At 49.1% G+C, this 12,874-nt stretch overlaps 1 protein-coding gene and 1 pseudogene across 2 annotated transcripts in view; both read right to left on the bottom strand.

Annotated features, from left to right (window-relative positions):
* Positions 1-5,565, bottom strand: part of LOC139056312 (uncharacterized) — a 75,751-nt gene extending 70,186 nt beyond the window's left edge. The window contains exons 1-2 of one of the 2 annotated variants that reach the window (XM_070534468.1): positions 5,255-5,565; positions 4,782-5,086 (exon numbers count right to left, since the gene is read on the bottom strand). In XM_070534468.1, the coding sequence (XP_070390569.1) occupies positions 4,782-5,086; positions 5,255-5,555 (606 nt within the window). In that variant the 5' untranslated portion in view covers positions 5,556-5,565. Of the gene's footprint in view, positions 1-4,781 lie in introns of both variants that reach the window. The other variant, XM_070534467.1, reaches the window with a different exon arrangement.
* LOC139056462 (uncharacterized) lies at positions 505-1,700 on the bottom strand (annotated as a pseudogene).
* Positions 5,566-12,874: the final 7,309 nt, after the last annotated feature.

The following is a 12,874-nucleotide window of genomic DNA, read 5'->3' as shown; positions in this document are numbered from 1 at the left end:
TATATATATATATAATACACTTTTGTGGCGCCGACTGGTGATTCCAAACGCTGGAAATGGGAAAAAATAACAAGGTATATGGAAAAAGGGGAAATAACAAAAACAAATAAAAAAGGAGAGATCTGTAAAAATAGAGCACGCAGTAGGCATTTCAGTCAATGTCAGATTTGGGCATACAGTAGAAGAAGCTTCACAAGAACAAATAATAGCTATCAGACTATACAATGTTCACTACATAGCAAGGCCACCGACGTGGGCTAGGACAGCGCACCCTATATGGAGTCTTTTTCAAAGCGATGAGACAGGAACAGAGAAAGGTTTTCATCCCAACCACAGATGTCAATGTCTGCGCTGTGACAATATACGATAAAACACAGCTGGGAATTATTTGATGGTAAAGCGGGTGTTCCTATAACGATATAGGGGTCGGTCCTACGCCCATGGCGCACTATTTGCCCCCGAAAGCGCCGCAAACATACGACGGGTTATCATAATACTGGCATACTAGTGCAGAGGTATACGTCGATTACTGTGCGCAGCATCAAACATGTCGACAACACGCTGAAGATCTATGTTATTGGCAAGAGATCGCTCGACCGCAAGCACAGCTCGGTCGCACAGATGGGTATTCGCCATTTTGCTGTGAAGATATGTCTTGAATTTACGAAGCCACGAAAACGTGCGCTCGCAAGATGATGACGATGCCGGTAACGTCACGGCGATAACTCATAGCTTGTGCAGTTCATGGAAGGCTAGTTTATATTCTTCCAAGACAGTGACCAATTGCAGCAGTGTCTCTGTCTTGCACTTCCTTTCGGCTTCGATGCGCTGAAGTTTTAATATCAGCTTGCACTCAGCTTCTACGCTTTCTATGTCGCATGCATAGTGCTCGGCGAAAGGCTTCAGTAACGAGATGCCCATGATATTCTCGCTTCGGGGGTGGAGGGCGCCAACTCCGTAGAGAATATCATTATTCTCCGTGAAGCGCCTAGTTAGCTCCGCAATCAGGTAGTCGAAAACGGCTAGAAAAACTTTGACTGAATATTTCCTGTGAATCTGGAGACTCTTCTTCAAGGGCCGTCCATCGCTCAATACATACGGTTCTAAATGCAGCGGAAGGCCATTCTCTGCTTTTCTCTTTGGGACACCACAGACAATGCCTTGTCAATGAACTTGTCACTGAATATGCGTTCCATGAGGCATGCCTGACTAATATTTAAGTCTCTATACTTTGCAATAGATGCGAAAGAACCTTAAGGCGGCTCAGTACCTTGGTAAATAGGCATAATGGAAGACAAACGAGAAGTTCATTTGCTCAAGCAGACCCCTAGCTTCTGTGACACGTCTGGGGTTTGTGGCGATGACTTCGGCGAAGCATACAAAGATAAAAGCAAAGATTTTCATTGCCACTGTGTAAGCCGCTATCCGGCAGGCTCATATTGTATCGCTGAGACGCTGGAGCTCTATCACTGGCAAATGAAACCTTTTCAGCACATCTACGTAGAGAGAGTGAGATTGCAGATCTACTCAGGCAAACACAGAGGCATTCGAAAAGAGAAAAAAAAATACATCACAGGTTTTATCACCTTGCAGACATCCACGATGAATAGCTTGCGCCGGTAGTCCATGCAGTGGAAGTACACTGCCTGCGGCACTTCCTGCCTGAACAGCACCTGGATACCCCTTGAGGTACCGCTCATGACACTCGCACCATCATATGTTTGAGCAATGCACAGCTGAGTATCTATGCCGCAGCGATTTAAGGTTTCCCTTACGTAGCCCAGGAGTGACTTTGCATCCAAGCGCTCAGCGTTGCGGAATCCAAGAAACCATTCAATGACAGCCCCACTTGCGTAGTACCTTACTACAACTGATAATTGTTCCGTCATGCTTAAGTCTTTGGTTTCATCCAGAGTAAGTGCAAAGCACTCGGAGCTTTTCATCTCTTCCATTATATATGTTAATGTGCTGTGACTGAGAATTTCGACTATCTGGTCTTGTATCGAATGATGCCGTACTTCTTAGATGGAAGTGGGTTCAGTATTGGCTGTGTGGGTGAATCGGTCTTAAATTTCGAAATGTCCAACTGGCCTGCATGGTCGACATCCACATTCCAGGCGGTGAATTTGGTGGCGGAACCAGGTTCATGTCTTGCTGCACGCGATGCGGAAAGCTCGTCGCACTCACTGTTCATTTGCACCGACGAGGACGTAGAAGCGTCGTCAGAAGTGATGCTCTTCACAGTCTCTTCAAGTGGAATCAAAACGTAGCGCTGCTAATTTTCATGTTCATGGAGCGTCTCCGAATCACCCAGTGTTGGAAACAGAAAGATCGGTGTGGACGCATTGTTGCTTGGCCTGCTTGCTTGCATTCGAAGAAAAGTCGGCAATGGACCTTTTCAGCGATATCCTCAGGCCACCCAAAGGTCCTGTGGCGTCGACCACACGTTGGAGGCTCTTCCGGTGGCGAGATGGGCCGGCGTTTCCTCCCGCGACACGAGTACTGCTTGCGAGTGAGCAAACGAACTGGCTGAAGTGGTTGGTGCCACTGCTGCAGTGAACTAGAAGACTGGAAGGGGCCAGTGTATTGAGCGGAACGGCTGCGCCGCAGCGCGAATGGTACGCCCAGGGGCGATCGTAGCTGCGGCGCTGTCATCACTCACTGCTGAAGCTCCTGTTACATCTCAATACGAACAACATTTCTTAGACGTTTACCTGAGGCAACCCACCCCATTCATCACCCGCATATCCAGAAGTCAATGCAGCTTTGACGCCGACCGTTGACGGGTCAGGAAAAGGCCCTCCACCTGAAAATTACAAGCTGAACTATTGGATGAAAGTGGCCCAAGTTGACGGCTACCGAAGAACAGCGCAGACCTTGGATTCCCAGGTTGCTACATGATCACATATTTCATACCACCGAAGGCGGAGTTCGGCGGAACGGCGTGGAGTTCATAGCGCGTGTATACATGACAGTAGCGCGGCAGAGAAGTCAACGCGAGAAACTCGCTTGGACTTTGCACCACGTCGAATGTGCACATACCCTCTGCAGCACCGTGGACGTCGCCACTTTAGCCCCTTGACAGCTGTAATTATCCGTGACCCCTCGCAAAGGATTGCAGAAACTGCAGCGCGCTTACCTTTCTAATGTGCAAGGCCAGAGGCTAGCTAGATAGAATGGTTGAGAGGAGGAGGGAGGGGAAGCAGAGATAGGGTAGAACAGACGCAGTCTCCAAACGAGTGAATAACAGCCTTGCAACGCTTCGCTCGCAGTTACCATACAACGTGAAGAGAGGGGGGATAGAGAAAAGATGACATGAGAAGGCAACGAAGCGCTACTACTATAAACGCAATAGCAGTTGCGGGGAAATGGGATAAATTTAAGTTCAAGGTACGGTAAGATACGGCCTTGCTACTTCTGAAAAATAAAGACCATGCAAATATGTCAAGCGGAAAACTTTGGGCGTGCAGGAAGAGAGCCACATTAATTAAAGCACACAGCAGCGTCTAGGCAACGCCACGGAAACGTCGACACGTCAAATCAACATTTCAGTGCCCGCCGCGGTAGCTTTGCGGCAATGTCACATCGAGGTAGTGGATTTGATCCCGACCGCGGAATTAAGCCGCATTTCGACGGGGGCGGAATAAAAAAACACCGTAATTAAATTGACGTTTAATAGTTCTGCCACGATATGATGTGCTATGTGAGGCAATGAGAATATGCTTAACCCTTTCAGACATCATAATATTAGGTGCACAACAATGAGCAAATACCTCTCCATTGCGTTTTGCGTACTACGCAGACAAAGAGCAAGGGTACACGCTAGGTAACGTTTAACGTCAACTGAGCACTCTCGCGTTGGACTGAACGTTGAAGAAATGAAACATTCATCGTCAACATCACCACTAATTATCATCAATCAAAGCAAACAGCACAGAAGGATTCGCGTACATCGATTCCCACAGTGCGTGGGATCTGCATAATTTTTCATTCATTCCTACTACCGGATGTACTCGTCGATGGGCTTGGTAGATTCCTGGCCCAAAGCCACTTGGAGCCGCAACACTTCCAAGTGCGTCGGCATTGGGCACGCGTGTCATTACCGTCAGGCGGAGCGGATGGCAGAATATGTAGTGGCGTACTGCCAGGGTGGGTGGCTTACCGGGTATTTTTGAGAGTATAGGCAGCGTTGCCCCGACGGTTTTCTGTGAGAAAAGTTGTGGCTTAGAAGGGTCATGACCTCTCAACTCGTTTGACCCCACTTGCGATTTTGTGGCCATGGCTGTTACATCTGAGGCGCGAACTTGCGGTTCACGCTATATAGCAGACCGAACAACGAAGAAATGTAGCCCATTTTTAAAACTATTTAGAACTCTTGGAACCATTTTTATCTCATTGCGGCAGTTCGCGTTGTATTTCAAGCACCTATTATATCACAAACGTTCCTGCCTCGAAATTATACACCTGCCTCGAAATTATAGCCATCAAAATTGACATTTTGTTTCATACCACCTACCTTGCGCGCTCCTACGGAGGGCGGAAAGGGGGTGGAGGGGGGCGGCAAGCGGAAATTTTTTTGCGGGGTGGCCGCCGCATGCCCCCCCACCCCCCCCCCCCCCCCCCCCCCACACACACACTCTGCCGCCGCCCCTGCTCTGACCACTGACGATGCGCGTGAAATGGAGTAGCATCGAAAATGGCATCGTTAACAGCTCGCGGCCGCGGGCCAGTTTGCAACGGTGCACTGTGATCTAGAGTCGAAAGCGCATTTACGTGCTCACGTGTCTCTTCGGTGCCGTCATGTCGAATGGCTCGGCGTCCAGAGCGTCATCGTCGTTGGCAACGGTCGTCGTGGTCACCGGGCTACCGGGTCTCTGGAAGGGTCCATTACCCGCCGAAGCCTGGACTCCGAGGGAGTGTTGCGCATCGGCTCCAGGAAGGTCCATCAGGGCGTCCCTGTCCTCGACATCCCGAATGTCGTAAACCGGCCTCGGCAGCGAATGGTGCACTGGTCGACGACGCTCCCCTCCGGGCTGTAGACTGTGCGGGGAGAGGCGTCCTCCGGGAGAGTCGATTACCACCAGAGCTGCGGCGACGAACAGACCAGTGAAGAGGACGCCAATCATGCAATACTGCAGCGGGTTCACGCCGGCGTCCTGAAGCGGCACGGTGTACGCGTCCGTCATCAGGAGGGGCTGGTGATCTCGCGTCGACTCAAAGGCACCCACATGTGCGCCGCGAGTGATGCGGTTACCTGAGGGTTGGCCGTTCCCCGCCACTCGCGGAGTGTAGTACTCGAGCGGTTTCGGCGGGGACCCGATGGTGACCTGGTGAATTTCATCACTATAAGCGGGGGGCGGCCAGACATAATGACTGGACGGTGGACGAGTAGGAACGCGGATTATGGGAACGGGCGCACTCGGGATCGAGATGGTCGGTGGGTCATCGCTGTTGACTTGAGATGGCGGCCTCGTATCCGTATCACGGGCTCTTGAAGGGCTCTGGTCGTGTTGGAAATGGGCCGGCATATTGTTGTTGGCGTCACTCGTCGCCATATTCGCAACAGTACGGACTTCTTCGTCTTCGTGACACGTACTAGTAAGCTACCGTTGGCGCAAACATGCATTAATGATTTGTGGTGCATTTCATGACTAAGCTGAATAATATGTGAGAGAGAATCAAGCTACTGGAACTGTTATATAAGTTGTAGATGGAGTCATAAAACTGAAAGTAATGAAAGTTTAATGTCAGCTGATAAAGAAGAATTCTTTCGTGGGTGTTCTACCCCTGAAGCAACAATGAGCATGTAGTGGGGGGGAGTCTAGATAATTTTTTACGGCCTAGAGTTTCTGAGATTAGGTCAAACTAAGTACAACCATAGCAGGGGTGCGCGAGCAGCGATTTCTTGCGCCAAGTAGCAACACCTTCTTGTAGCTCTCGTGATCACCTTAAAGTGAGCCTCTTCTACGGCGGTGCCTTTTGGTGTAGGTAGGTGCGCAGTCACATGATCATGATGAATAAACTTTACAACAACGAATTTCTGCGCCTCTCACTGCTCTCAGGTTGTGTCGTGCGTTCGCGAGTGGCTGGTCCACGTCTCCGCACTCCCACACGGTGCGGCGTAGAACTTTGGGGATGTACCAGAATTCGCATGTGTATGGACATTGTGTGGCGGAGGCCTATATATATGGTATAACGTGTCCTGTGCGTACGACTTTGTTTGTAGTCTACCGAAAGTTAGGCGTTGTTTCCAGCAGACTCTGGAGTGCGCGGGATATAGGTTCTACCGGTTTAGTCTGTTCTGTAATACTGTAGTATACCTGCGCATTTGTTGGGATCGAACGCCTTCCTTTTTCCATAGTCTCACGAGGGTTGCAATGTGGGCTTGTTAGTAATGCATCTTCAAGGGGAGTATGGTAGCGCGATTAAAAGACGGGACAAAAGAAGACACATAGGGAAACACACAGCGCTAAGTTAGCGCTGTATGTGTCCCTATGTGTCTTCTTTTGTCCCGTCTTTTAATCGCGCTACCGTACTCCCCTTGAAGCTCCATAGTCTGTTCGGCAGGGGAGCCTCGACGTCATTCCTCTTATTCCATGCCAGGGATTCGTGTCCCGGGGTCCACACGATGTATATTTCGAGTAGTTTCTTGATGTTCGCTAGTATGTGTATAGCTTGCATGTAGTTTCTTCATTTTTGGTTGTTCATGCTGGCGGTTTGCTAGTCTGTAAGAATGGTTGCTCTTTCGCTTAAGCGAAAGAAGATGTCGTAGCCCTCGCCGCTACAACCTGCACAGTCACATGATATTTTTTTTTCTTTACACTTTGCGGGCCTCTCTTCTCCGGACCCGGAAACATAAACCCGCCACTGGCTGATAACATGCCAGTTGTATGTTTTGTTTCAGACGAAGCCTGATACGAGGGCGAATCACAAAGTCTGTGCCCCTCTCTTTTTTTTTCTTTTTATTACGGTAGCAGTTATATGGACACTCGGCGCATTTCTGCCGTCGACGTCGCCGTGAAGCTCGGCATAAATTCCAAGACCGATAAAATTGTCGCCGCGCGCAGTATATGCTGTGTGTGCGAGTGAAAGCGCGCAAGGGTGGGCCGGCGAACGCGGCTCAATATGGCTCAGTTGCCAGTGCGCGAGCGAGGAAGGCCGGCCCCGGAAGCGCGACCTCTCCTTTCGGGCGCGAGGCACGAGGGCGCGGCGAGCGAGGGGGGGGGGGGGGGGGGGGGGGGCGTGCTTATGGCACGGCCGTGCGGCCGCCGTATCTTCAAAGTGATCTGCGACGTGACCACTGCACGCCCGCGCGGGCCTCATCTTCAAAGCGATCTGCGATGTTTGCAGAGGGCGCGTAGTGCCGGTGGCTCCGCATGCGCTTCGCTTACAACGTTTCGTTCGCGTTGAAGCGACAGATGCACGAAGGTCAATTGGCTCGCTACTGTTGCCGCGCTTACTCGCTCCAGCGTTTTGACAGCTTCTTTGCGAGGTCATCGGGTGAGATGTCTCTATGATTGCTTGTGCGCACGTGGCACTATGCTGGTTAATTTACTTCGTATGCCTATGTTTACAACTTCATACGGCCAATAAAACTACTATCCTTATTTAGCATAGCTGTCCACTAATTTGCTGTCGCAGTTGATGCTTCGCCTTTCGGGTGAAGCTGCGGCTTCATGTGATGATCACTGCTAACGTAACTGCACAATAACACCACGATTACCTTGCGACACTCCTTTCACTACATGTCTTAGTGTAACTGCATCACACGCCAGGATGTGACAATGTGTGCTGAAAGTAACCAACTCTTCATGCGTGTTCATGTGCGTGTTCCACTCAACGCGCGCGTACTCACATCAGCCTGGTTGCGCATGAACCACTGCATTCACGCTGCAAGGCAAACATGGGATAATAATAATATTTGGGGTTTTACGTGCCAAAACCACTTTCTGATTATGAGGCACGCCGTAGTGGAGGACTCCGGAAATTTTGACCACCTGGGGTTCTTTAACGTGCACCTAAATCTAAGCACACGGGTGTTTTCGCATTTCGCCCCCATCGAAATGCGGCCGCCGTGGCCGGGATTCGATCCCGCGACCTCGTGCTCAGCAGCCCAACACCATAGCCACTGAGCAACCACGGCGGGTAAACATAGGATAGGGATAACTTTAATAAAGTGCCGGCAAACGACGGTTTAACGCGTCGTGACGCTGGCCAAGCGTCGGCCCGGGGTTATACCCTACTCTGCACTAGCCCAGTTGGGCCCGTTTGTAGTGGGTCATGAGGCTTGTGCTTTTCGAGCGCACCCCGGGCCTGCTGGACGGCCCATAGTAATGTGTCCGTGTCTGCATTCTGCAGTGCACCTTGAAGTTCGGGCGGGTAAGTCCTGGAGGTAGCTGCCGTCGGGAACCTTGCACAGTCCCACATGATATGCCATTGGTCCGCCGGACCCGCTGCACAAACACCGCACAGCCCACTCGGATAGAGCTCTGGGTGAAGCACGTGCAGCATTGCGGGGGCGATGAGTGACGCGGTCTGTATCTGCCTTAGGATTACGGCCTCCCCCCGACTGAGTGCCGGGTGGGGAGGCGGCATTGTCCGTCGAGCTGAGCGGTAACACTTGGTTACTTCGGCATAACTGGTAAATCTGTCCTTGGTTTCGAACCACCACATGACCTGCCGTGGTTGCTCAGTGGCTATGGTGTTGGACTGCTGAGCACGAGGTCGCGGGATCGAATCCCGGCCACGGCGGCCGCATTTCGATGGGGGCGAAATGCGAAAACACCCGTGTGCTTAGATTTAGGTGCACGTTAAAGAACCCCAGGTGGTCAAAATTTCCGGAGTCCTCCACTACGGCGTGCCTCATAATCAGAAAGTGGTTTTGGCACATAAAACCCCAAATATTATTATTACATACCTGTAAAGTCAACCTAACCGGACCTAGCCTTTTGTGATGTTGCCATCAATAGATGGCACCGTGAGCATGCTCCATGTGGCCAGACCGCTTTCCATCTTTATTCAAGCTGTTTTTTCGAAGGCAAGCAGTTCAAAGTTTTAGTGTCAATATAGCAGCAAACGTGTGCCGCCGAAAGGTTGCTTAGTTGCAGAAGCGATGCATGACGCAATAATGGTACAAGCTTAGCGCGTCGCTCGCATCAAGACAATGCGCTGCCGCCGAGGGAAGATAACGAAAGTGAACAGTTTGGTAGCTGCTCACGGAGCTGTGCCGAAGGTGACGGTGCCGTCGTGACGAAATCTGGAGCGGCAATATTAACTGCGATTTTTTTCCTTTCTTTTTTTTCTTTTTACAGCGAAGCCGTTTAGAGGTAGCTTTAGCTCGCGCCCAATTGACTCCGACGCGACCTATTCAAATACATGTAAAACGCAGAAACGCTTTTCTGGGATAACCCCTGGACCAATTTTAATGAAATTTGTTGCATTTCAGAGAGAAAGCTAAATTCTAGTGATAGTTGCAAGCGGAATTTCTATTTAGGGCCTAAATTTTGTTGAAAGAAATGTCAAATATTCGAAAGTGCGAGGAAATTAGACGCACGAAGTTTACAAATTAATAGCTCTGCATCAAGAACAGCTATCGTGGTTCTGTAAACGGCATCCATTAGATCATTCAAAGCGGACAAACTGGATATGTCAATTTATATCTTACGTGATTTCGTTACGTTGTGTACAAGGGTTCTGCAAAAGCTCTATTTCCATATTACTAAATTTTTTAGATTAATGTGAAATACATCAGTTGTGTCCGCTTTAGATGTATTGTTAGATGCAATGCAGATGATTTTGATATTATTTTTCATTGCCGAAAGGCATAGTTGTAAACTTGACAGTTCCATTGCCCTAAAATTTTTATTTTTGCCAATTTTTAATCAAATATGGACGCCCTAAATTAAATATCGGAAAAAACAGACACTAGATGTTAAGTTTTTCTTTTAAATGCAACAGACCTCGTCAAATTTGGTGCTGTGGTTGCCGAGAAAAAATAACTTTCCTTTTACAAGTTTTTAGATAGGAGCACCTGAGCTAAAGCTTCCTACATACACACATACACAGCTTCGCTGGTCATACTTCTTCACAGAGTGGAAAGGAACTGCGCTTTCTCTTTTCTTTTGCATTGATTTCGCTGTTAGAAAGAGATTATGCTAGAAATGCAACGTCATTCATTCTTGTCTCGTAGATTTAAGTATGGGTTTATATAAACCCATGTATCCCATTCATCCACAAGAGCAGGTGTCAGCGGGGAAATGCTCGCTAGCTCGCTCGTTCGCGCGCGCGCACACACACACACACACACACACAAACACACACATACACACACACACGCACACACACACGCACACACAAACACACACACACGCACACACACACACGCACACACACACGCACACACACACGCACACACACACAAACACACACACACATACACACAAACACACACACACACAAACACACACATACACGCACACACACACACGCACGCACACACACGCACACACACACAAACACACACACACAAACACACACACACGCACACAAACACACACACACACAAACACACACGCACACACACACACAAACACACACACACAAACACACACACAAACACACACACATACACACACACAAACACACACACACACGCACACAAACACACACACGCACACAAACACACACACAAACACACACACACGCACAAACACACGCACACACACACAAACACGCACACACACATACACACACAAACACGCACACACGCACACACACACACGCACACAAACACACACACAAACACACACACACACACAAACACACACACAAACACACACACGCACAAACACACACATACACACACAAACACACAAACACACACACACACGCACACACGCACACGCACACACACACACAAAAAAAACACACACACAGACACACACAAACACACACACATACATACACACACACACATACACACACACACGCACGCACACACACACACGCACGCACGCGGACAAATGCTCGCCCGTCGCATTCACATTTACACTCGCCCATGCATGCACACGCGCACAAAAATGTACGCAAGCACGCACACGGAACCGCACGCACACACAAACACGCGTATGCTCGCACACGCATACACGAACTCGTGCGCACGCATATTCAAATACTGAGACATAAACACGCGCGCTCACGCAAATAGAAGTTCACACGCACGCACGCTCAAGGTGTGCACGCCCATATACGCTCTCTCTCTTTCCGTGTTGCCTCACAAAAACATGCGCGTGCAAACAGACTGAATGACACTCGCTCTGCAATTGCCGTTCAAAACTATAGCTGTAATAAATTGCCGTACGGTTTAAATTTCGCGCTTCTTCGAGTCAATGTGCCCTCTGCTGAGAGGGCGCAAAACCATTTGCTCCAGCCATGTGACATAACCGCCCATCCCTGACCAAAACACTGCTTTAACGCACCACGAAGGTTCTGACAAAGTGCCATAAATGCATATGTTGTTACAAAGTGTATCGTCAGGTCGCGCAGGCGCTCCTGGAATGGCCCCTTCCGATTAGACTAATCAACGAAGCACGTGTCTGTTATCGGACAGTCAGCCAAAGCTATATATACCTGTAAGCATCCCTGAATAAACGCACTTCTTGTTCTTGTTGCATCCATGCTGGTGGCCGTCACTGCGCACCGGAACACAAAGGACTACCCTCTTGGCGCAGACAGTTGAAACTTGTCGACATATTAAGTAAACTCGTCCGACATATTAAAATAAAATGTTCTAAATTTTTGCCCGTTCAGTTACGCATGTGCATTGCCGAGAAGTTCCACGGGATGGTGAAGGTGCAATGTCCTGAATTCCTGAGTATGTCCATGCTACAAGTCAGGTTAGTATTTTTTTTAGCGTATCACAAGGACATGTGCATGCTTGTTGTTATGTTGTCCAGGGAATAAAATCTGATAATAAAAGCGATGACTTAGCAAATGAGCAACCCAGTGCTGCGTTTTAGGAAGTAAAAATAGAAACTATAGTATTTAAAGAGCCTTCCTGGAGAAAACAAAACTGAAACCAAATCTTGAGTTTTGTGTTTCGGCCATCTAATGGGAAACTGTCGAACTCAGTTCTACGTGGCGTTAAAGAAAACAAAGCACCACGTAGGACGGCATCGAGCCGCTGACAGCATGACGCGGAACGATCGGTGCAAGTGATTAAACGACTCGGCCATGGCTTCCAACGATTCGGCAAGTGATACGCTCGGGTGTTTATAGATACCACGACTGTGTTTCAAAAATCGCTTTTGGGAACAGTGGCACACCATGTGTAGAGAGTCGTAATAGGCATCAGTCAAAAGCTGAGTCTCCGGGCTACATACGCACATCGATTTTTACGATAGACGCCGTAGTTTTATCACCGGTATCGTTTTGGTCTCGAAAATCGAGTACGAATTTTCGTCGTTTCCATAGCCTTCCATTGCTGAATCTTTAACCGCTGTGGGAACAAAATTCTAGCCTGCCACAGCGTGATCACTGTATTTGGCTCGTGTGGATTGTCTTCCAGAACATGTCTGTCACCTGCCTTTTTCAATATTCGACCTGCAGCTTTTGTTATTCGCGAAAAACCCGCTCGTTCCATTAAAAACGCGCTCGCTTCATGCCGGGGCCACTTGGGGCGCTAGTTGATACGTGTCCAGAAAAGCTGGATATCCGGGTCAGCGAAAGCATGTATGGACCATTATTGGGTTTCTTTAATGCTTCGCTGGAACTCGCAGTAGTTGCTGTTGCCCTAACCCCAGTTCCACCGACCCGGCTTATCAACCAGGTTGGAACAAATGTTAAGATCAAGTCAGAAATCACAGGGTAACCTATG

The sequence above is a fragment of the Dermacentor albipictus genome, chromosome 2 (assembly GCF_038994185.2).
Source record: "Dermacentor albipictus isolate Rhodes 1998 colony chromosome 2, USDA_Dalb.pri_finalv2, whole genome shotgun sequence".
Lineage (NCBI taxonomy): Eukaryota > Metazoa > Arthropoda > Arachnida > Ixodida > Ixodidae > Dermacentor > Dermacentor albipictus.
Note: the sequence above shows the minus strand (reverse complement) of the source record. Positions and strands in the feature narration are given on the sequence as shown.